The sequence below is a fragment of the Babylonia areolata genome, chromosome 27 (assembly GCF_041734735.1).
Source record: "Babylonia areolata isolate BAREFJ2019XMU chromosome 27, ASM4173473v1, whole genome shotgun sequence".
Lineage (NCBI taxonomy): Eukaryota > Metazoa > Mollusca > Gastropoda > Neogastropoda > Buccinidae > Babylonia > Babylonia areolata.
In genome coordinates, this window is record NC_134902.1 from 11,503,233 (window position 1) to 11,524,731 (window position 21,499).

General features: G+C 46.3%; 1 protein-coding gene across 1 annotated transcript in view; it reads left to right on the forward strand.

Annotated features, from left to right (window-relative positions):
• The window catches only part of LOC143301608 (osmotic avoidance abnormal protein 3-like), a 55,329-nt gene extending 42,462 nt beyond the window's left edge, over nt 1-12,867 (forward strand). Inside the window, 3 exon segments of the mRNA XM_076616004.1 lie at nt 2,803-2,912; nt 3,607-3,694; nt 6,416-12,867. Of these exon segments, the coding sequence (XP_076472119.1) occupies nt 2,803-2,912; nt 3,607-3,694; nt 6,416-6,651 (434 nt within the window). The 3' untranslated portion in view covers nt 6,652-12,867.
• Nucleotides 12,868-21,499: the final 8,632 nt, after the last annotated feature.

The window sequence follows — 21,499 nt, forward strand, 5'->3', positions numbered from 1 at the left end:
TCAGTCGCGGGGACAGACGAAAAGAGTGTGGCTATGGGTTACTGTACACGCACATTGTACGGCAATGGATTACTTCCTATATAGAAAGCACTGATGGGTTACTGTACACCCATGACATACAGCAACAGATTAGTTTTATACAGAAACCATGGGTTGCTGCGCACCTGACATATGGCAACAGATTAGTTCTATACAGAGACCATGGGTTGCTGTACACCCATGACGTACGGGAAGGGGTCAGTTCTATACAGAGACCATGGGTTGCTGTACACCCATGATGTACGGGAAGGGGTCAGTTCTATACAGAGACCATGGGTTGCTGTACACCCATGACGTATGGGAAGGGGTCAGTTCTGTACAAAGACCATGGGTTGCTGTACACCCATGATGTACAGCGAGAAGTCTTTCCTTCATAGAAAGCATGGGTGTCTGTACACCCACATCGTATGGCGTGCAAAATTTTAGGCAACGTACGGGAAAGGTTAAGTTAACCTGTCAACTGGAGTATTCACTTTCTGTTGATGCATCTGACTACTAGCAAGTGTCCATAGGTTCAAGTGTCAAACACAAAACCAGGAGTTTTACTCCCCACCACTTCATTAGACTTTGAGTGGTGGTCTGGGTGCTAGTCCTTCTGATAAGAGAATAAACCAAGGTTCTGTTTGCAGCATGCACTCAGTGCACATTAAAGAACTCACAGCAACAAAAGGGTTGTCACTGGAAAATTCACTTTGATAGAAAAAGACAAAACAAAAAAACAAAAAACAAAAAAATGTTTGGGTGACACTGCACTGGTGACACACTTTCTCTGGTAGAGCTGCCCAAAATTTCATGCAGAAAAATCTGTTGTGGCAAATTGTTATTCTGTACAATACAGTACAGTACAATACAGTACAGTACAATACAATACAATACAATACAATACAATACAATACAATAAGATCAGTTCAGTTCAGTGCAGTGCAGTGCAGTGGCGTAAACTACACAACACTACAGTAAACTACACTACACTACACTACACTATACACTACACTACCTTACACTACACTACACTACACTACACTACAATCCAATGCAGTGCAGTGCAGTTCAGCACAGTACAGTACAATACAGTGCATTTCAATGCAATACAATGGTCTGTGTGCAGGCACCATCATGCTGGTCACAATGCAATACAATGGTCTGTGTGCAGGCACCATGTTGCTGGGTCACAATGCAATACAATGGTCTGTGTGCAGGCACCATGTTGCTGGGTCACAATGCAATACAATGGTCTGTGTGCAGGCACCATCATGCTGGGTCACAATGCAATACAATGGTCTGTGTGCAGGCACCATGTTGCTGGGTCACAATGCAATACAATGGTCTGTGTGCAGGCACCATGTTGCTGGGTCACAATGCAATACAATGGTCTGTGTGCAGGCACCATGTTGCTGGGTCACAATGCAATACAATGGTCTGTGTGTAGGCACCATGTTGCTGGGTCACAATGCAATACAATGGTCTGTGTGCAGGCACCATGTTGCTGGGTCACAATGCAATACAATGGTCTGTGTGTAGGCACCATGTTGCTGGGTCACAATGCAATACAATGGTCTGTGTGTAGGCACCATCATGCCGGGTCACAATGCAATACAATGGTCTGTGTGCAGGCACCATGTTGCTGGGTCACAATGCAATACAATGGTCTGTGTGCAGGCACCATGTTGCTGGGTCACAATGCAATACAATGGTCTGTGTGTAGGCACCATGTTGCTGGGTCACAATGCAATACAATGGTCTGTGTGTAGGCACCATGTTGCTGGGTCACAATGCAATACAATGGTCTGTGTGTAGGCACCATCATGCCGGGTCACAATGCAATACAATGGTCTGTGTGCAGGCACCATCATGCTGGGTCACAATGCAATACAATGGTCTGTGTGCAGGCACCATGTTGCTGGGTCACAATGCAATACAATGGTCTGTGTGCAGGCACCATGTTGCTGGGTCACAATGCAATACAATGGTCTGTGTGCAGGCACCATCATGCTGGGTCACAATGCAATACAATGGTCTGTGTGCAGGCACCATGTTGCTGGGTCACAATGCAATACAATGGTCTGTGTGCAGGCACCATCATGCTGGGTCACAATGCAATACAATGGTCTGTGTGCAGGCACCATGTTGCTGGGTCACAATGCAATACAATGGTCTGTGTGCAGGCACCATCATGCTGGGTCACAATGCAATACAATGGTCTGTGTGCAGGCACCATGTTGCTGGGTCACAATGCAATACAATGGTCTGTGTGCAGGCACCATCATGCTGGGTCACAATGCAATACAATGGTCTGTGTGCAGGCACCATCATGCCAGGTCACAATGCAATACAATGGTCTGTGTGCAGGCACCATGTTGCTGGGTCACAATGCAATACAATGGTCTGTGTGCAGGCACCATGTTGCTGGGTCACAATGCAATACAATGGTCTGTGTGCAGGCACCATGTTGCTGGGTCACAATGCAATACAATGGTCTGTGTGCAGGCACCATGTTGCTGGGTCACAATGCAATACAATGGTCTGTGTGCAGGCACCATGTTGCCGGGTCACAATGCAATACAATGGTCTGTGTGCAGGCACCATGTTGCCGGGTCACAATGCAATACAATGGTCTGTGTGCAGGCACCATCATGCTGGGTCACAATGCAATACAATGGTCTGTGTGCAGGCACCATGTTGCTGGGTCACAATGCAATACAATGGTCTGTGTGCAGGCACCATCATGCTGGGTCACAATGCAATACAATGGTCTGTGTGCAGGCACCATCATGCCGGGTCACAACGCAGTCAGGGGCCCCCCCTCCATGAACGGAGACACAGATGATGGGGGAGTGCCGGATGATGACTTCAGTGATGAAAAGCTGAGGGAGGTAGGTGACTGGCATGTCCCCCTGTCCTGTCCGTCTGCTTGACTCATGAACGTGTGGTCCACACAGCGCTGTTCTCTTCACATACTGTGCTAGTGGCCCAGTGGATAGTGCACCCTGGGTGTTGGTCTGACTGCTTGTCTTCAAGGTTCCATGATAATTGAGGTGCCATGTGCAGAATGCACTTTATGCACATGAAATAATGCAGGACTGATATTAAGATACTTGTCCTTTGCAAAATCATTTGAAGAAAAATTCACTTTGATATTTAAATAGATAAATGTAGATAGGAAAAGAAGAGTTGTTCCTGATAATGTTGACCTAATGTCCCCTTAGAGAGTAGCCCATATTTTACACAGACAGTCAGTTGTGATAGAATAGTATGGAATAAATTGGAACGGAATGCAGGGCAGGGCTTGGTAAGGCAGCACAGCACAGTGCTACTCAACTTGATGCAACATGATGCATTACAGTACAATCATATAATGGTGATTTGTTGTTACAGAGTACAACCATTGCTAACAAAATAGACAAACTCATTATTATGATACATACTGCATAATGTGTCATCACATATATTTGTCTATGAACATGCATTTGGAACTGTGTACATTTGTGTGCGAACTGATACTGCCAGCTATGGGAGCATTATGTCCACATGTCTCTTCACAAGCCCATGGTGTGTTGTCTTTTCCAGCGTCTACGTCGCAGTGAGGACATGAGCAACAGTTATTTTGCCACCAAGCGACAGAGTCAGCTGCTGGGGGAACCAATGAACAGAACCAGTGAGTGCTGACCTCTCTTCATTCATACGCTTTGCTGGACACACTGACAGGCAGACAGACAGACGAACAGACAAGTACACGGTCTGAAAGGCAGATATGGTCTGACTGGCAGACATACAAGTAGACAGTGTGAAACGGAGAGAGATGAATTGATAAAGAAGGGAACGATTGATATGTGATGTGTTCTTATAGTTATTTTATCACCAATTTCTTGTGTTGGAATGACAGTTCGAATTTTTTTTTAATTGCGTGTTAAATCACCAAATTTATTTGCTTAGTTGACATTCAGTGTTTTATATACCTGAAGCAGCGCAGCTCTCACTTGTATAGTACAAGCAGGGTTTTTTGTGAATTTTTAACCTGCCATGTAGGTATCAATACTATTTTTGTGAGGTGTACACACAGCTTTGAATCAGATGACTGTTGCTGGATTTTCAACACAAAGAAAGAGTTAGATGCTGACATCACAATGGCAAGGTCTTGTTTGGATAGTGGTGCATTTGGAGATGTGTTCATGTGTAAAACAAATACAACACATCTTCAGTGCATGTTGTATGGAAAGCTGGGAGGTAAGTGGATGCAGGATAAATGTTTGAGGCCCTGAATGGGCGAACCAATCGTTTATAGAACTTAGTATGTGATTTGAATGACAGTGAGAATGCATTAATGTTAAATCAAGAACACAAATGTGCATTGCAGATATGAACAGTGGTCATCTTTCATTGACAAATATCATTTGCAAACATGAAACAGACATCAAATTGTTTTCCAGTGAAATGGTTGACAGTTTGTCACATCACATGAAGCTGATGACCACCATCCTTTACAAACCCAGAACTGACGGCCAGTGTGTGTTACAGACATGAGGGAGAGACAGAAACATAATGACTGTCAGTGTGTTACAGACATGAGGGAGAGACAGAAACATAATGACTGTCAGTGTGTTACAGACATGAGGGAGAGACAGAAACATAATGACTGTCAGTGTGTTACAGACATGAGGGAGAGACAGAAACATAATGACTGTCAGTGTGTTACAGACATGAGGGAGAGACAGAAACATAATGACTGTCAGTGTGTTACAGACATGAGGGAGAGACAGAAACATAATGACTGTCAGTGTGTTACAGACATAAAGGAGGTATGGTGTGTGTTACATACATGAGGGGAGGTATGGTGTGTGTTACAGACATGAGGGAGGTATGGTGTGTGTTACAGACATGAGGGAGGTATGGTGTGTGTTACAGACATGAGGGGAGGTATGGTGTGTGTTATGGTGTGTGTTACAGACATGAGGGAGGTATGGTGTGTGTTACAGACATGAGGGGAGGTATGGTGTGTGTTACAGACATGAGGGAGATATGGTGTGTGTTACAGACATGAGGGGAGGTATGGTGTGTGTTATGGTGTGTGTTACAGACATGAGGGAGATATGGTGTGTGTTACAGACATGAGGGAGGTATGGTGTGTGTTACAGACATGAGGGAGATATGGTGTGTGTTACAGACATGAGGGAGGTATGGTGTGTGTTACAGACATGAGGGAGGTATGGTGTGTGTTATGGTGTGTGTTACAGACATGAGGGAGGTATGGTGTGTGTTACAGACATGAGGGGAGGTATGGTGTGTGTTACAGACATGAGGGAGGTATGGTGTATGTTATGGTGTGTGTTACAGACATGAGGGAGGTATGGTGTGTGTTATGGTGTGTGTTACAGACATGAGGGAGGTATGATGTGTGTTACAGACATGAGGGAGGTGTGGTGTGTGTTATGGTGTGTGTTACAGACATGAGGGAGGTATGGTGTGTGTTACAGACATGAGGGAGGTATGGTGTGTGTTACAGACATGAGGGAGGTATGGTGTGTGTTACATGGTGTGTGTTACAGACATGAGGGAGGTATGGTGTGTGTTACAGACATGAGGGAGGTATGGTGTGTGTTATGGTGTGTGTTACAGACATGAGGGAGGTATGGTGTGTGTTACAGACATGAGGGAGGTATGGTGTGTGTTACAGACATGAGGGGAGGTATGGTGTGTGTTACAGACATGAGGGAGGTATGGTGTATGTTATGGTGTGTGTTACAGACATGAGGGAGGTATGATGTGTGTTACAGACATGAGGGAGGTATGGTGTGTGTTACAGACATGAGGGAGGTGTGGTGTGTGTTATGGTGTGTGTTACAGACATGAGGGAGGTATGGTGTGTGTTACAGACATGAGGGAGGTATGGTGTGTGTTACATGGTGTGTGTTACAGACATGAGGGAGGTATGGTGTGTGTTACAGACATGAGGGGAGGTATGGTGTGTGTTACAGACATGAGGGAGGTATGGTGTGTGTTATGGTGGTTGTTAGACATGAGGGAGGTATGGTGTGTGTTATGGTGTGTGTTACAGACATGAGGGAGGTATGGTGTGTGTTACAGACATGAGGGAGGTATGGTGTGTGTTATGGTGTGTGTTACAGACATGAGGGAGGTATGGTGTGTGTTACAGACATGAGGGAGGTATGGTGTGTTATGGTGTGTGTTACAGACATGAGGGAGGTATGGTGTGTGTTACAGACATGAGGGAGGTATGGTGTGTGTTATGGTGTGTGTTACAGACATGAGGGAGGTATGGTGTGTGTTACAGACATGAGGGAGGTATGGTGTGTGTTACAGACATGAGGGAGGTATGGTGTGTGTTACAGACATGAGGGAGGTATGGTGTGTGTTACAGACATGAGGGAGGTGAGGGACACGTTTGGCATCTCCCCCCGCCAGTCCACCTCCTCCACCCCCACCAACGGTTTCCATAATGACGCCATGAGCAGCGGGCTCCGCGCGGCCCAGGTGCACGGCCAGCTGATGGCAGAGGATGGGGTTCGGAAACCGACTCGCCTGGATGCTCTCCCCTCGGTGGCTCCCTTGGGCAAGAAGGGGAAGAAGAAGAAAGGGGGCCTGGAGCCGTTTTGATGATTTCCCCTGCTGCTATCACTCGTGCAATTGTCTTCTGGTGTTGCGTGGCAGAGAGGCCCAGTGGACCCCTAGTTCTGCAGGCTTTTTGGTGTTTTTTTCCTCTTGTTGAATATTGATTAGATTCTGCTTGTGACAGACCTTGATTACATGTCAGGTAAAAGAGTTCTTTAGAACTGCAGGATCTTTGGGGTCTTCCTTTGGTGTATCGCTCTGCCCAAAGTTTGTGGATGAAACGTCATTTATTCAGATTGTCATGTCTGGAAATCACTTGGTTCATTCTTTTTTTTGTGGGTTATTTTTTTGGATCATGTTTGAAAAAGAAGGTGAAGGTAATTTTTTGTAAGTTATGCATCTATAGTATTAAATCTTTTTGTGCAATGTTTTTGCTGTGGAAGGAATCTAGTGAGCACCGTTGAATGGTGTTTTGGGGGGCAGGTTTTTCCTCCTCCTGTTTGTCTGCCAACACTGTTCACCTCCACCATGTTGTGTCCTATGTTTTCCATACTCAGGTCAAGTGACGTGCCGTGCGCTCACTCAATCTGGCAATCAACAATCAAAATACTATGCACAATAGTAGTTCCACAGTTTGTGTCCACTCTCCCTGCACTTATTTGGCTGTGTGATTTATTTTGTACTGTTCTGTAGAAAGCTGACATGTTTCACACAGGAACGTGTCACATGTCTCATTATATGCTTCTGTGTGTTCTGCTGCTGTGAACAGCAGCCAGCATTTTTCTTTTATGCCATTAGTATTTTAGCTCAGGATTGGGTTGAATGAAAGATCCTAGTAATGTTAAGTTTGTTTAGCGTAAAGAATTTTCCTAAGTGTATGGAATTAGCATAGATTTTATGAAATTGGTAAAAATGCAGTGCAAACTAAACGCTGCTAAGGTCAACTTTCAACTCAGCCCAGGTTCACAACATTGCGTTTTACTTCTCCTGAAAACATTTCAGAACTTCTTCAGCCAAGACATTACACAGCTTGGGCTTCAGGTAATGCACATTGTAATTGGAAAACTATTCAGGAAGAGAAAGAAATTAAAACAAAATATGCCATCTTTGAACTATTTTTAGTGGTTTTTGTGACTTAAAATGGACTGCTGTATTGATGCTCAGTTTAACCCTTTGGTCGCTGTAGTCACCGCTCGGCGACTTGCAGAATGTAACTAGCAGTCTTGGTTTAGACCACGCCATATGGGACAGCAAACTGCAAGTCTAATTAAAAGTCATTTGGCAGAATGATTTTGCTGCTGACAGTGACAGTGGAGAAGAGTTCATGCCACATGGCAGTGAAAAAAACGAGCGTCCCACATTCCCACTGGCTGCTCTGCTGCACAGCCTGTTTTCAACTGTACTGTGCAGCTGACTTAGCCAGCTAACAGATGTTAGCAGCTTGAACATAGCTGGTGATGTTAGGGTTAATTATTTCACAGTGGACTCTTTAATTTGCGTCACTCTGTAAAGTAAATCACTATGTTGCAGATGTTCGTTCAGCCCTGGAAAGTTGACAGTATTCTTCTTTGTTATGGAAATATACTTCTTGATAATGACAATATCCCATTTTTCAATGACATTGTTATTCCTTTTTGCAATGATATTATCCGATTATGCAATGAAATTATTCATTTTTTGTGATGAAATTATCCCATTATGCAATAAATGTATTCCACTTTGCAATGGCATTATCCCATGATTTTGCAATGAAATTATTCCACTTTGCAATGACATTTTTCCCTTTACAATGACATTTTTCCACTTCACAATGACATTTTTCCACTTGACAATGGAATGTTCTGGAGTGCAGTGCCTGTAAAGGTACAAATGGAATCAGGAGTAGTGAATGCTTAATCTCTACATGAGTTTTAAGTCGTCATTGAAGCAGAACTTGCTGAACAGATTCAGAAAGGACAATGTTTTGTCATATAGGAAGACAGCAACATAAAATAAAAGAAGAAAAATTCAAATACTTATGAGCCCACTTCTCAATGTAATGCTGTTAATCAAAGTCATTTTACTACAGTGATGTCTGTGTGATTATTATCTGCAGTGCATTGTGCATGAAATCAAAATTTTGAAGGAGGAAGGTGGCAGAAAGGTGAAGATGCTGATGTGCCAATACAATATCAGTGAGGGTCTGGGTTCAAATCCTGGTCTTGCCCTTTCTCTCAAGTCTGACTGGAAAGTCAAACTGAGTGTATAGTCAATTGGATCCAATAATAAACTGAGGTCCGGTATGCAGCGTGCAGTTGGCGCATGGAAAAAGAACCCATTCTGTAGAAGAATCCATTCTGATAGCTACACAAATATATATATGCATGCACTCAAGGCCTGACCAGTGAGTTGGTTTATGCTGCTTGCCAGGCATCTGCTTAGCAGATGTGGTGTAGCATGTATGAATGCAACAATGCCTTCTTGAGAAATTTAAACTGAAACTGAAACTCAAGACTTATTGTCATGATGATGAGGTAAAATGCTGAAGAGAGAATATGAATTTCAGTACAGGGGACCCAAATCCAAACAGACTTCCCCGCAGAAGCCAATCAGCTGAGTACCCACCACTTATCCCCATCCCAAAAACAAAACAAACTACAACAGCAAAAAAACTAAACCAACCATACCACAACAAGAACAAAAACGAACCCCCCCAAACACCACCAACAAACAAAGCAAAGTCCTGTATCCATTCCCTGACTGCCACTCTGAAGGAACAGTACAGTGCATGGATAATGCAGGACAGCAGATTTGCTGAATGATTGGAATGACTAATATACACACTCTTTGAAAATGTTACAGTTTGAACAGTATTTCTTCCATACGGTTGTGATTTTGACTTGTGAACTACACACACATCTGTTTTCTCAGCAGTATTTCTTCTACACCTGAGTAATGGGGTGAGGAGAAGGTGGGGGGTGGAGGGGGGGGGGGGGTAAGGGGGGAATTGGGAAGTGATGCATGTAACTGGTTGAGCACATGTACAAAGTGTTGATGCTGATGATGTATTTGTTTGAAGTACTCTAATTGTTATGCATTGTTCTGAGCAGTATTGTACTCTGTTCCATATAAAGTGAATCACCTTTGCCGAAAATTGCTGACTTTTTTTAATGATTGGAGGAAGCCACTTTTCTTTTTTTCACTCATTGTTTTTGAGCTTTTTACACTTGTACACGCTGGTATGATTGGTGTTTTTTCTTGCACAGTATTATCAGTTGGAACTGTTCCCTGGATGTGTTCAGCTCTCACTTGTTCTCTCCCTGTGTGCTGTCTCTTCTCCACGTGTCACATTCTGATGGTTGTATAGCTTTCTGAAAAAAACATTATGAACATTGTGATAACTATACAACCTTCTGAAAAACCATTCTGAGCATTGTGATAACTATACAGCCTTCTAAAAAAACAATTCTGAGCATTGTGATAGCTATATGACTTGGAAAAACATTCTTAGCATTGTGATAACTATATGACCATATGAAAAACCATTCTGAGCATTTTGATAGCTAAATGACCTTTTAAAAAAACCATTCTGAGCTTTGTGATAGCTGTATGGCCTGAAAAACCATTCTGAGGATTGTGATAGCTGTATGACCTGAAAAAAACATTCTGAAAATTGTGATAGATGTATGGTCAGAAAAACTAATCTGAGCATTGTGATAGCTATATGACTTTCTTATAACTACATGACCTGGAAAAAACATTTTAAACATTGTAATAGCAGCATGGCCTTCTGGAAAAACAAATTCCAAGCTCTCTGATAGCATTATTAGCTATATGACCCTCTGAAAAGCCATTATGTGCATTACAGCCTTTTGAAAAACAAGTATTAGCATTCTGGTATACCTTCTGAAAAACCATTCAGTATATTGTTACAGCTATATGGCTTCTGGAAAACCATTCTGAACATTCTGATAAGTGTATGACCTTAAAAAAACACATTCAGTACAAGAATATTTATGTGCTCTTATATGTTCTGACATGTACTTCTAAATACATGATTTTGCCGATTAATTGTGTGAAAATGAAGGCCCTCATTCCAACTAACTTGGTTGAAATGAAGTCAGATTGGTAAATTGTTTCAAGTTGTTGAATGAATCCACTTATTATCTTATCCAAGCTGCTTCTAGTCTATTTTCACGAACAACACACACATGTTTTGTGCCGTCTTTTGAACTGAATGGTTGTCTCCATGATGTGAAGTGAGGTGGAGCAGTTTCTTGGCTTGTCGTGTGATGGGAAAAGTTGTCACCTGAGAGCTGGTCACACATGTTGGTGATTTATGACCCCACCCCTGTTCACTTTGTCTCACCCTGTGTGAAGCCTGTTGGAGTGGTTCAGGCATGTCTTCACCCTCTACAATGAGTGTCTGCACTGGTGTTGATTTGTATTATAATCCCTGTTTTATAACCTTTCACCAACAAAGTTATATCACCTTGCCTTTGTAAACGATCTACCATATATACTTCTAGTTATTCTCCCTGTCTCTGTCTTTGGTCTGTCTGGACATTCTCCCTATTGTTGGTGTCTGTCTGTCTCGGGAGACAATGGAACTCTGCGCCTGGTTCATTCAAGTTGTTGAGTTGCAGCGCCTGCTGTGGCTGTACAGTCCGATTCTGGATCGGCAGGCTCTTTTGCAGTTGTCACAGGTGAAAGTTGCGCCTGGTTCAAAGTGTACGGATTCTGCCCTTGGCTGTCTGCATTCTCTTCCCTCTTCCCAGTGCTGTTCTTTCTTCTCCTTGCTCCTCTGGACACATGCCTTCACAGTCCTTCTCCAGCTGTTGTGGTCTTCAGCCACCACCTCCCAGCCTGCTGGGTCCATGTCGCCTGCCCTTATGTCTCATTTGCAGACGTCCCTGTAGCGTAGGACAGGTCTTCCTGCAGGTCTGGAACCAGTGGCGAGCTCGCCATAAAGGATGCCCTTGGAGATTCACCCATCATCCGTTCGTCTGACATGGTTGAGGCACCGCAGATGGCACCAGGTCAAGAGTGCAAACATGCTGGAGATGCCTGCCTGGTCAAGGGCTTTCTTATTTGGTACACAGTCTTGCCAAGTGATGCCCAGAATTCTCCTGAGGTTGTGCAGGTGAAATGTGTTGAGTCTGCATTCTTGGAGAGTAGAGTGTCCATGTCTTGCTGCTGTAGAGCAGAGTGCTAAGCACACAGGCTTGGTACACATGCATCTTGGTGCTGATGGTCAGCATGGGATTGTCCCAGACCCTCTCTGCCAGGCGGGCCATGGCTGTAGCTGCTTTGCCAGTCCGCTTGTTGAGTTTGGCGTCCAGGGAGAGGCTACTCACCTTCAGTTATTCGCACTGTCTCTGTCTGTCTTTTGTGTCTCTCTGTCCCGTCCCCCATGATTTCCCATCATGGCTGTTGTGACGTGTTTTACATGTGGTCATGGTGTCCAGGTTTGACTGGTTTGTCAGCACTGTCCTCAGTGTTGCTGTGATATGAACAACAATCCACTTTTTCTGGTGGTGGAGTTGTCCGTCCGTCCATGAAGGCAGTGCTGTGTGAATCATACCGGGCTTTGTTACTGATTGAGTTATTCATCTCTGTTTTGTTATGATACACAATGTTGTGTGAGTTTTTCACACATTGGGGTTTACTACTGGGAGTAATATGTATGACTTTCATAGAATAAAATATTTGAATGATTATTTAAATGACATCTGACCACTTTTACATTCAGTGAAAGGTCGGATAGACCATGTTTGTTTGCTTCATCGTTCTTTGTCCAGGCCTTGTCGTTTTCGACAACACATGATTTCCACCTGCAGCACTGTTCACAACACACCTGGCTTGAGAACAGAATATGCAGGGTTTGTATGGAGTATGGAGACATTTAAAATTATGACACATCATGTCACAGAAATTTTTAGTTTAAATATACTTCAGTATGCATGTGCAAATTACCACTCTTTCCCCGCATTGTTTCATTGAGATTTTTTGTTTTGAAGTCAGAGACCAAAATATGAGGGGGAAGCATACTGCAGTGATAGACAATAAGTCCTCATTGTTTGATTTTATATTTTATTTATTTGGTGTCAAGGATAAGAAGACAGTGTTAAATGAGGGGGCAGAGGTGCGCGTACATGATAATTGACTGATGGTGATACTTGATGGGCTATATGTTTTATTTATAATAGCTTGGTGTGTAATGACTGGTATGTGTCTATACATTTACTGGAGTAAACTGGGTTTTCAATAAAGCTGTTTTGAAAAGGCTTAATGTGTTTTTGTTTGTTCAGTGGTGTGTGTGTGTGCATGTGTGTGTGTGTGTGTGTTTGCGTGTGTGAAATTCTTTTTAATCAGTTTCCTCTGATAGGAAATGAGAAGAGAAGTTCAGCAATTTTATTATATTCATGCTGGAAAACATATCATCTTCATGCACAGCAGGAAGGGAGGCTCTGTCATCTTTTTGATATTTCTGGAGAAAATGAATTTGTTAAAGTTAACCACACACACACACACACACACACACACATGTGTGGTTCATCCGTCAGAATCAACGAGGACCATCTAGTCATCCTGGGGGTGGGTGGGTTGGGCTCTGTGGGTCCGCAGATGACTGGTCAGGCCAATCCGCACCCGGAAGGTTCTGATGCAGTGTGGACAGGGGATGGTGGTGGCTGTCAGGGACTTACTGGCACTGCTTTTCCTAGCCTGTCTGCGTTGCTCTGCTGCAGCGATTCTGTTGGCCTCACAGGATTTGGCGCCTTTGTGGACCGCTGAACGCCACTTTGGTCTGTCCATTGCATTCAGCTCCCATGTGTCGTGGCTGATGTTGAAGGCCTTCAGAGAAGCTTTCAGAGTGTCTTTGAAGCGCTTCTTTTGGCCTCCATGGGAGCGCTTGCCATGTTGGAGTTTGCTGTACAGCAGATTCTTGGGGAGCCGGTGGTCTGGCATGCGAACTACATGGCCTGCATCAAGATTGTGTAGATGCTGGGCAAGTTTGCATGAGTGAGCACCTCTGTGTCAGGGATCTTCTCTTGCCACTTTACGCCGAGAAGTTTTCTGAGGTTGGTGGTGTGGAAGTGGTTCAGCTTTTTGGCGTGGCGTTTGTAGACCGTCCATGATTCACATCCATAGAGCAGTGTGGTGACAACTATGGCCTTGTATACTTTGAGCTTCGTTTCCAGGGTGATGCCTCTCCTGTTCCAAACGTTCTTACGGAGTCTGCCGAAGGCAGTGCTGGCTTTGGCGAGTCTGGCATTCACCTCGTCGTCGATGACAACTGTGCAAGAGAGTGTACTGCCCAGGTATGTGAACTTGTCCACCGCATTCAGTCGTTGCCCGTTGATGAAATGTTTGGTTCAACGTAAGGCTTTCCTGGAGCTGGCTGGTGCATCACCTCAGTCTTGTTTGTGCTGATTGTGAGGCCAAAGTTGTCACAGGCAGCGGAGAACTTGTCGACGCTGTGTTGCATGTCAGCTTCGGAGGCAGCGTTGAGAGTGCAGTCATCAGCAAACAGGAAGTCATTGACGGTGTCTGTCCTCACCTTGGTTTTTGCTTGAAGCCTCCCGAGGTTAAAGAGTGAGCCATCTGTGCGGTACCTGATGCCAATGCCTACGTCAGCATCTCTGAAGGCATCTGTCAGCATGGCTGAAAACATGAGACTGAACAGGGTGGGGGCAAGAACACACCCTTGCTTGACTCCGTTGGAGACCGGGAAAGGTTCTGAAGTCTCTCTGTTGTCTTGGACTCGGGCCAGCATCCCATCGTGTAGTTGCCGTATGATGGTGATGAACTTTCTGGGACATCCGTACTTTGCCATGATTCTCCAAAGGCCATCTCTGCTAACAGTATCGACATAGGTGGAGTAAAGGTTGGCGTTCCGTTCCTGACACTTCTCCTGGAGCTGCCTGGCAGCAAACACCATGTCGATAGTCCCGCGTTCTTTCCGGAAGCCACACTGGCTCTCTGGTAGGAGACCTTGCTCAAGGTGCACTATGAGACGGTTGAGTAGCACTCTGGCCAGAGTCTTGCCTGCGACGGACAGCAGGGACATTCCACGATGGTTGTCACAGGCCTGACGATTTCCTTTGCGCTTGTACAGGTGTATGATGGAAGCGTCTTTGAAGTCCTGTGGAACTGCCTCATGCTGCCAGATGAGCTGGAATAGCTGATGAAGCTTCTCAGTCAGCGCCATACCACCTTCTTTGTAGGCCTCAGCTGGAATGGAGTCTGAGCCAGGGGCTTTGCCATTGGATAGCAGACGGATAGCTTTCTGGGTCTCCTCCAAAGTTGGAACGGCATCCAACGACTCACTGACTGGCACCTGGGGGAGTCGGTCGATGGCTTTATCATTGATGGTGGAAGGGCGGTTCAGTACGCTGTCAAAGTGTTCAGCCCATCTCTCAAGGATCCCGTCCTTGTCAGTGATCAGGGTAGAACCATCAGCACTGAGGAGTGGAGCAGATCCGGAGGTGATGGGACCATAGACTTCTTTCAGGCCGTTATAGAAGTTCTTCATGTCGTTCCTGTCTGCAAAACCCTGGATCTCATCAGCTTTGTTGCTCAACCAGGAATCCTGCATCTGCCGCAGCTTCAGCTGGATGGTGCTGCGTGCGCTCTTCAGTATGTCTTTCTTTGACTGTGACTTGGGATCTTCAATGTGGGCTCTGTATGCTTGGCGTTTGTCTTCCAGCAGCTGCTTGATCTCAGTGCAGTTCTCATCAAACCAGTCTTTGTGCTTCCTGACAGAAGGCCCCAGGCACTCCATGGCAGTGTTGTACACCGTCTCATGCAGTGCGCCCCGTGCTGCCTCCACATTCTGGTTGTCCAGCACAGTGGACTCAAGGCGTTCCTCCAGGGTGTCAGCAAAGCTCTGCTTGATGTTGCCTAGCTACAGCTTGTTGACATTCAGGCGTTTGGGTGCTTTCATGCCCTGAGGCCGTCTCTTGGGCTGGATGCGGAGGTTGAGTTTGGAGACAATAAGGCGGTGGTCTGTCCAGCACTCAGCGCCGCACATGGCCCTCGTGACTCGTATGTCCTGCCTGTCCCTCTTCCTGACGATGACAAAGTCGATGAGATGCCAATGCCCAGAGCGAGGATGCATCCATGACGTCCTTTTACGGGTAGGGAGGCAGAAGACGGTCTTTGTGATAAGAAGGTCGTGCTCGGCACATGTCTGGAGAAGTAGTTGACCATCGCTGTTACAGTTGCCAACCCCATGCTTCCCAATCACGCCTTCCCAGGAGCCAAAAGCGTTAAAGTCACCAAGAATGATGAGCTTGTCTGCGTTGGGAACAGTGGTGATGACAGCGTTCAAGTCCTCGTAGAACTTGTCCTTGATCTCATCCGGGTTGGTCATGGTGGGCGTGTAGGTGCTGACAATGGTGGTAAACTTCTTCCCGTTGCATAAAGGGAGTTTCATCGTCATCAGGCGATCGTTCACTCCTTTCGGGGGCCCAGCCAGCTTGCCAACGAGGGTTGTCTTCACTGCAAAGCCAATTCCAGCCTCACGTCTCTCTTTAGGTCCGCGACCACTCCAAAAGAAGGTGTAGCCTGCGCCTCGCTCACAGAGTTCGCCTTCTTCTGCCAGTTTGGTCTCACTTAAGGCAGCGATGTCGATGTTGTACCTGGCTAGTTCACTCGCAATGAGTGCTGTGCGTCTCTGTGGTCTGTCCGTGTCGCCTCTGTCCAGAAGCGTACGTACGTTCCATGTGGCAATGGTCAATGGGGTGCTCCTTGTTTTCTTCTTTCTTTCCTTTGTGTGTCGACCGCTTGAGTAGGGTCCCCGTCAGCCGCGGTATGCTGACTAGGGTGGTGTGGAGCAGGCAATGTTTAGGGCACCTTTTCTAGCCCCTTCCTCATGCCATGGAAGTGAGCAGTGCTCTCCTGAAGAGGGCTGCTCAGTCGCTCAGGGGGCTGCCGATCTTCACCGCTGCTGCAGTCGGTGAAAAACGACCCTATGGCCTGAGCCGCCTGTGTGCAGGTCCGCGGCTACGACTGCCAGTGTACCCACACCTGTCGCTTCGTCGCTCGCCTGTCGCCATAGGGCTTGGGGAAAATGATGGTATGGGATGAAGGATGACTGATGACTTGCGTGATGACTTTGTTTATAGTGAGGAGGAGTTGCGCACCGTCGACCTCACTCTCTTGTCCGAGACCGTCTGTATCACACATATACACACACACACACAAACACATACACACACACAGACAACCGAATCAGGGTTATTAAGCAGACTTGCTTTGTTTACACGTGCCAGCCAGTTACAGGTGGTGTCATGTTGAATCAAACATGAACTACGGAACTCCACAGAGAAGACTTTTCAACAGATCAGGATCTCCTCTGGAGTGTGGCCTCAGGATGGCCTAACATTGTTAGCTCCATGTAGACTGCTGACTTCAGTGTAACTGCCTCAGACTACCTCCATGCTGGATTTTACCCCAGGGTAATTCTGGGCTTGCCTCTATGACTCATGGGGTCAGTTAATTATGGCAAGTCAAAATCGGCTGTCCCAAGTTGGAAATATCCCCCTTTCTGTGGAAGGTGGTGGTGGATGGGGGGTTGGGGGGGGGGTCGTTCTAGGCTAGCCTTTTCTGACTTCCCCACATCCACACACACACTCTCTTACATTCCTTTCCATCACAAGATGCTCTTATGGTGATATTCACTCTGTTTGGTATCTTCTTCTCGTTAGTCAGATGGACACCCCAGTCTCCGTGATGAGGGCAGCTGTACACTGTAGGTCCTCCACACAGCCATACAGCTTCCGGGCCACTGGAGTTGGGTGGGGCCAGTACCTCTTCCTGAGCACCCCATGGAGGGGACAGTACTGCAACAGATGTTCTGTTGTCTGGCTGTCAGTCCCACAGGGCTACCGTGCTGAGTGACCAATGTGGAATTCAATGTGTAAATGATATAAATGATGATAGGTGGTTGTGGCCTGTCCTGAGTCTGAACACTGATACCTGTTCCCGCCTAGTCAGCAGGTAGTAAGGGTCTGTCCTTTAGTGATGTGGATCTTTACTTCTAAGTAGCTGGAGGAAAACTGAAGTTCTCCATCAGCCAGCCCCAGGGAAACCCTACGTTGAGCCCAACATCACAGTCAACGGTCAGAGATTCAGTGCGGTGGAGCGGTTCACATACCTTGGCAGCACACTGTCACGAAATGCGACCATCGACGATGAAGTGAACGTCAGGATTGCAAGAGCAAGCGCAACTTTTGGTAGACTCAATGCAAATGTCTGGAACAGAAGAGGCATTAGTCTTGAGACCAAGCTAAAGGTCTACAGAGCAGTAGTTCTCCCCACACTACTGTACGCCTGCGAAACTTGGACAGTGTACCAACGACATGCCAAGAAGCTGAACCACTTCCACACAACATGCCTCAGGAAGCTACTGAACATCAAGTGGCAAGACAAGACCCCAGACACAGAGGTGCTCGCAAAAGCCCCCCTTCCCAGCATCTTCGCCATCCTGATGCAGTCCCAGCTTCGCTGGGCTGGACACGTGGCGCGCATGCCAGACCATCGGCTGCCCAAAAGGTTCTTCTATGGCGAGCTGCAACAAGGGAAGAGATCACACGGAGGTCAGAAGAAGCGCTTCAGAGATACTCTGAAGGTCTCTCTGAAAGCGTTTGATATCAACCCTGACTCCTGGGAGGAATCTGCAGTGGACCGTGACAAATGGCGCGCTGCTGTGCACAAAGGCGCCAGGTTGTGCGAGGCCAACAGGACTGCTGCAGCTGTTGAGAAGAGGCAGGCCAGAAAGTCACGGGCAAACAAGCTCCCTGACAATGATATGCCTGTCTTTGTCTGCCCCAACTGTCAGCGAACATTTCGTGCGCAGATTGGACTGTTCAGCCATCTGCGCACTCACAGATAGATTCATGAGCATCCTTCCCCCCCACCACACCACCACCCTCCCCCCATCCCCCATCCCCCATCTGGATGACAACGATGGTCATCATCGATCTCGATGGACACACCACCACCACCACCAGCTGGTGGACCTATCCACCTACTCTTGTGTAGTGCCTTCCTTTACAAGGGAGTCAGCAGTCTCATTGCCCAGCACATTGCAGTGAGAGGGAATTCATTGTACGACGACAGTATATGGCTCCTGCAGAGGGAGGCAAGAGCTGAGGACAGATGGTTTAGATCAGTGTTTTGTTGGACTGCAAGGCCTGCAGGACGGACAGGGCATCAGTCAGGAAAACTACGTTGTGTGTAGTATTAGCGCCGACCTTGACTGGGGCTGCTGCTGTTTTCAAGACTTCTGCCTCAGCCTTACAGTTGGTGGAGTAAATGCCGGTAGAGAAGCAGATCTCTTCTTCTCTGCCTACTGAATGTAGATTCCTGCCCTACCATTTCATACAGCTTCCTCGGCAGAACCATTGGTGTAAACATACGACTCCAGGACTCTTTTGGGCAGTGGCTTTGAAGGCGCTGAAGGGTACGGGACTTTTTCTCTGGGCCACTGTTAGAGTCTCTGGGGCCAACACCAAGGATGGTGGATTGAACATGGCTGGGTATTCCCTCTCCCCATGCAGGCACGGCCCGACACCGAGGGATCTAGATTTCTTTAGGGACATGGTCAGCTACTTGGGGCGCAGACACCACGACCCTCAGGAGGCTTTATACATTGGAAGAGTCAGGTCAGTGCTTGAGTATGGTGTGACAGCATGGGGAACCAAAGCCAAGTCCAGCTTTGATTGGGTCAGCATGCAAGGTGCAGAACCAGGCAACCCGCATCATCACTGGGCCATGAAGTCAATGCCAGTACTGAACTTGTAACTGTCACAGGGCTCCAGCCTTAATCTTGAGGCGTTTGGTATGATTCTCAACAATGTGCAGTATCAGTTGCCTAGGTCCTGTGTAACTCTGTGGCAGGTATAGCTTTTTTTTAAAAATTGGTAGTATGACTGCACGATGATCCCTCTGTGAACCCTCCACCGAAACCCATACCAACCCATTGTTGGCTTTTTTTTCTCTCACCTCCTTGGTATATATAGTAATTCGGGGCAAGAGGCCCCCCTAAAGCAAGAAGTCCGATTTCTCTTCTCGTGGAAGCGACACCACTTTGTAATCAAGTGCAAACGATAAAGACCCGCTACAACATATCCCAAGCAATCGAAGACTGAAACAAGCAGTTATACGTACGAGCTGTTTAACTAAAAAAAAAAGAGAAATTCTGGCCTTCTTGCCCCATACGTGGGGCAAAACGCCTTCACGGTAGGGGCAAAACACCTATTGTGGGCGTTTTCCCCCATGTTTTGGGCGTTTTGTCCCATGATCTAATTACACACTTAGTTCTCAAAAGGATACAAATCGCATTTCATTTAGATTGCAGTTAGCCTAATTCAGTAAAGGCAATGCTTACTGGTTTATCTATAACTCTCTTTCTCTCCATCTCTCTCCCTCCCTCTCTCTCATTCTCTCCCCCCTCCCGTTGGAGGCATATTAGGTGCTGCACCCAAATCTGAAGTGGACTGGTGTGACTGTACGGCTGACAACACGTTAAACAGGACTAATCCTCTTCTTCGCCATTCACCTCTTCCAGTTTTCTTTTGGTGGTTCTTCCAGTTTTCTTTTGGTCTCATTTGTGCTGCTCTGTTGTTTAGCTGACTTTTTTTTTTTTTTACTGGAAGAAGTCTTCTTTGCTGAATGAGTTACAGAGTCATCCACAGGGGAGAATTCACAAGACAGTTTCAGGTCAAGACTGGTGAAGAGGCAAAACCGCCTCTTAACGTTTTTCTTCTTAATTGTCACTGACTGGATTCTGAAAACATTCACAGAACAGAGAAGAAACGATCCGAGTCCAGTGGACACTATGGAAGCAGATGGATGACCGACTTTGCGGATGATCTTCCCCGCTGTCCCACAACCAGCAGTAGATGCAGGACAAGACCACAGTACTAGCGGACACCTCATCACAAGTAGACCTCAACATCCACAGGGACAAGATGAAGATCATGAGAACAAATGCAACCAGTGCTGAGCCAGTCACACTGGAAGGTAAGGTGCTGATTGAAGTGGAATCATTCAGTTATCTTGGAAGCACCATCGAAAAGCAGGGCGGCGCAGATGCATATGTCTAAGCAAGGGTTGTCCAGGCCAGAGTAGTCTTAATACAGCTCATGAACATCTTGAACTCCAGAGTGCCATAAAAACAAACTAACTTATTTTATTCAATTCCAACGTGAAGTAAGTGCTGCTGTGTGGTACTGATTGATGGAATATGAAAAAGACACTTAACAAAGTGCTGATAGTCATCAACAGTGTCCTCCAGATCCTCCAGATCCATTGGCCACATAAAATCAGCAACGTCGACTTATGGAAGAAGACAGAGTTGTCAGCTGAAAGGAACTGGGAGATGAACCTGATGGATCAAGCAAATGCAATGAAAATCATCGTCAAGCATCACCAGACGGGCCCTAACATGGAACCGCCCAAGGAAGAAAAAAAAGGCTGAATGAGCAACACTTAATGAAGACACGCCCAGGCAGACACCAAGAAGATAGGCCTGACCTGGAGCCAGACGGAGGCAAAGATACCGCTAGGATAGGGGTTTGTGGAGGCCTGTTGTTGATGGCCTACACTCCAGAAGAGATGAAAGGCACCAGTTAGCCGTATTTGCTTGTTTCTCGAGAATGTTTGCTTTGTGAGGTGGAGATGTTATGATGGCCACTGATTCTGCTTTTTTGTGTACCCACTGTCCTTTTTAATGTCAGCTTTTGGAGGGGAGATGTGTCATGAATAATGGCCCTGATCTGCTGACTAGAATACGATGAAAACCCAGATGCTACATGTGGTGATGGGAAAGGACAGCCACTTGTAGATTGTCCTGAAAGCGGTGCATTTGCACGTAACCCCCCTCGACACCCCCAGTGCCCCCCTC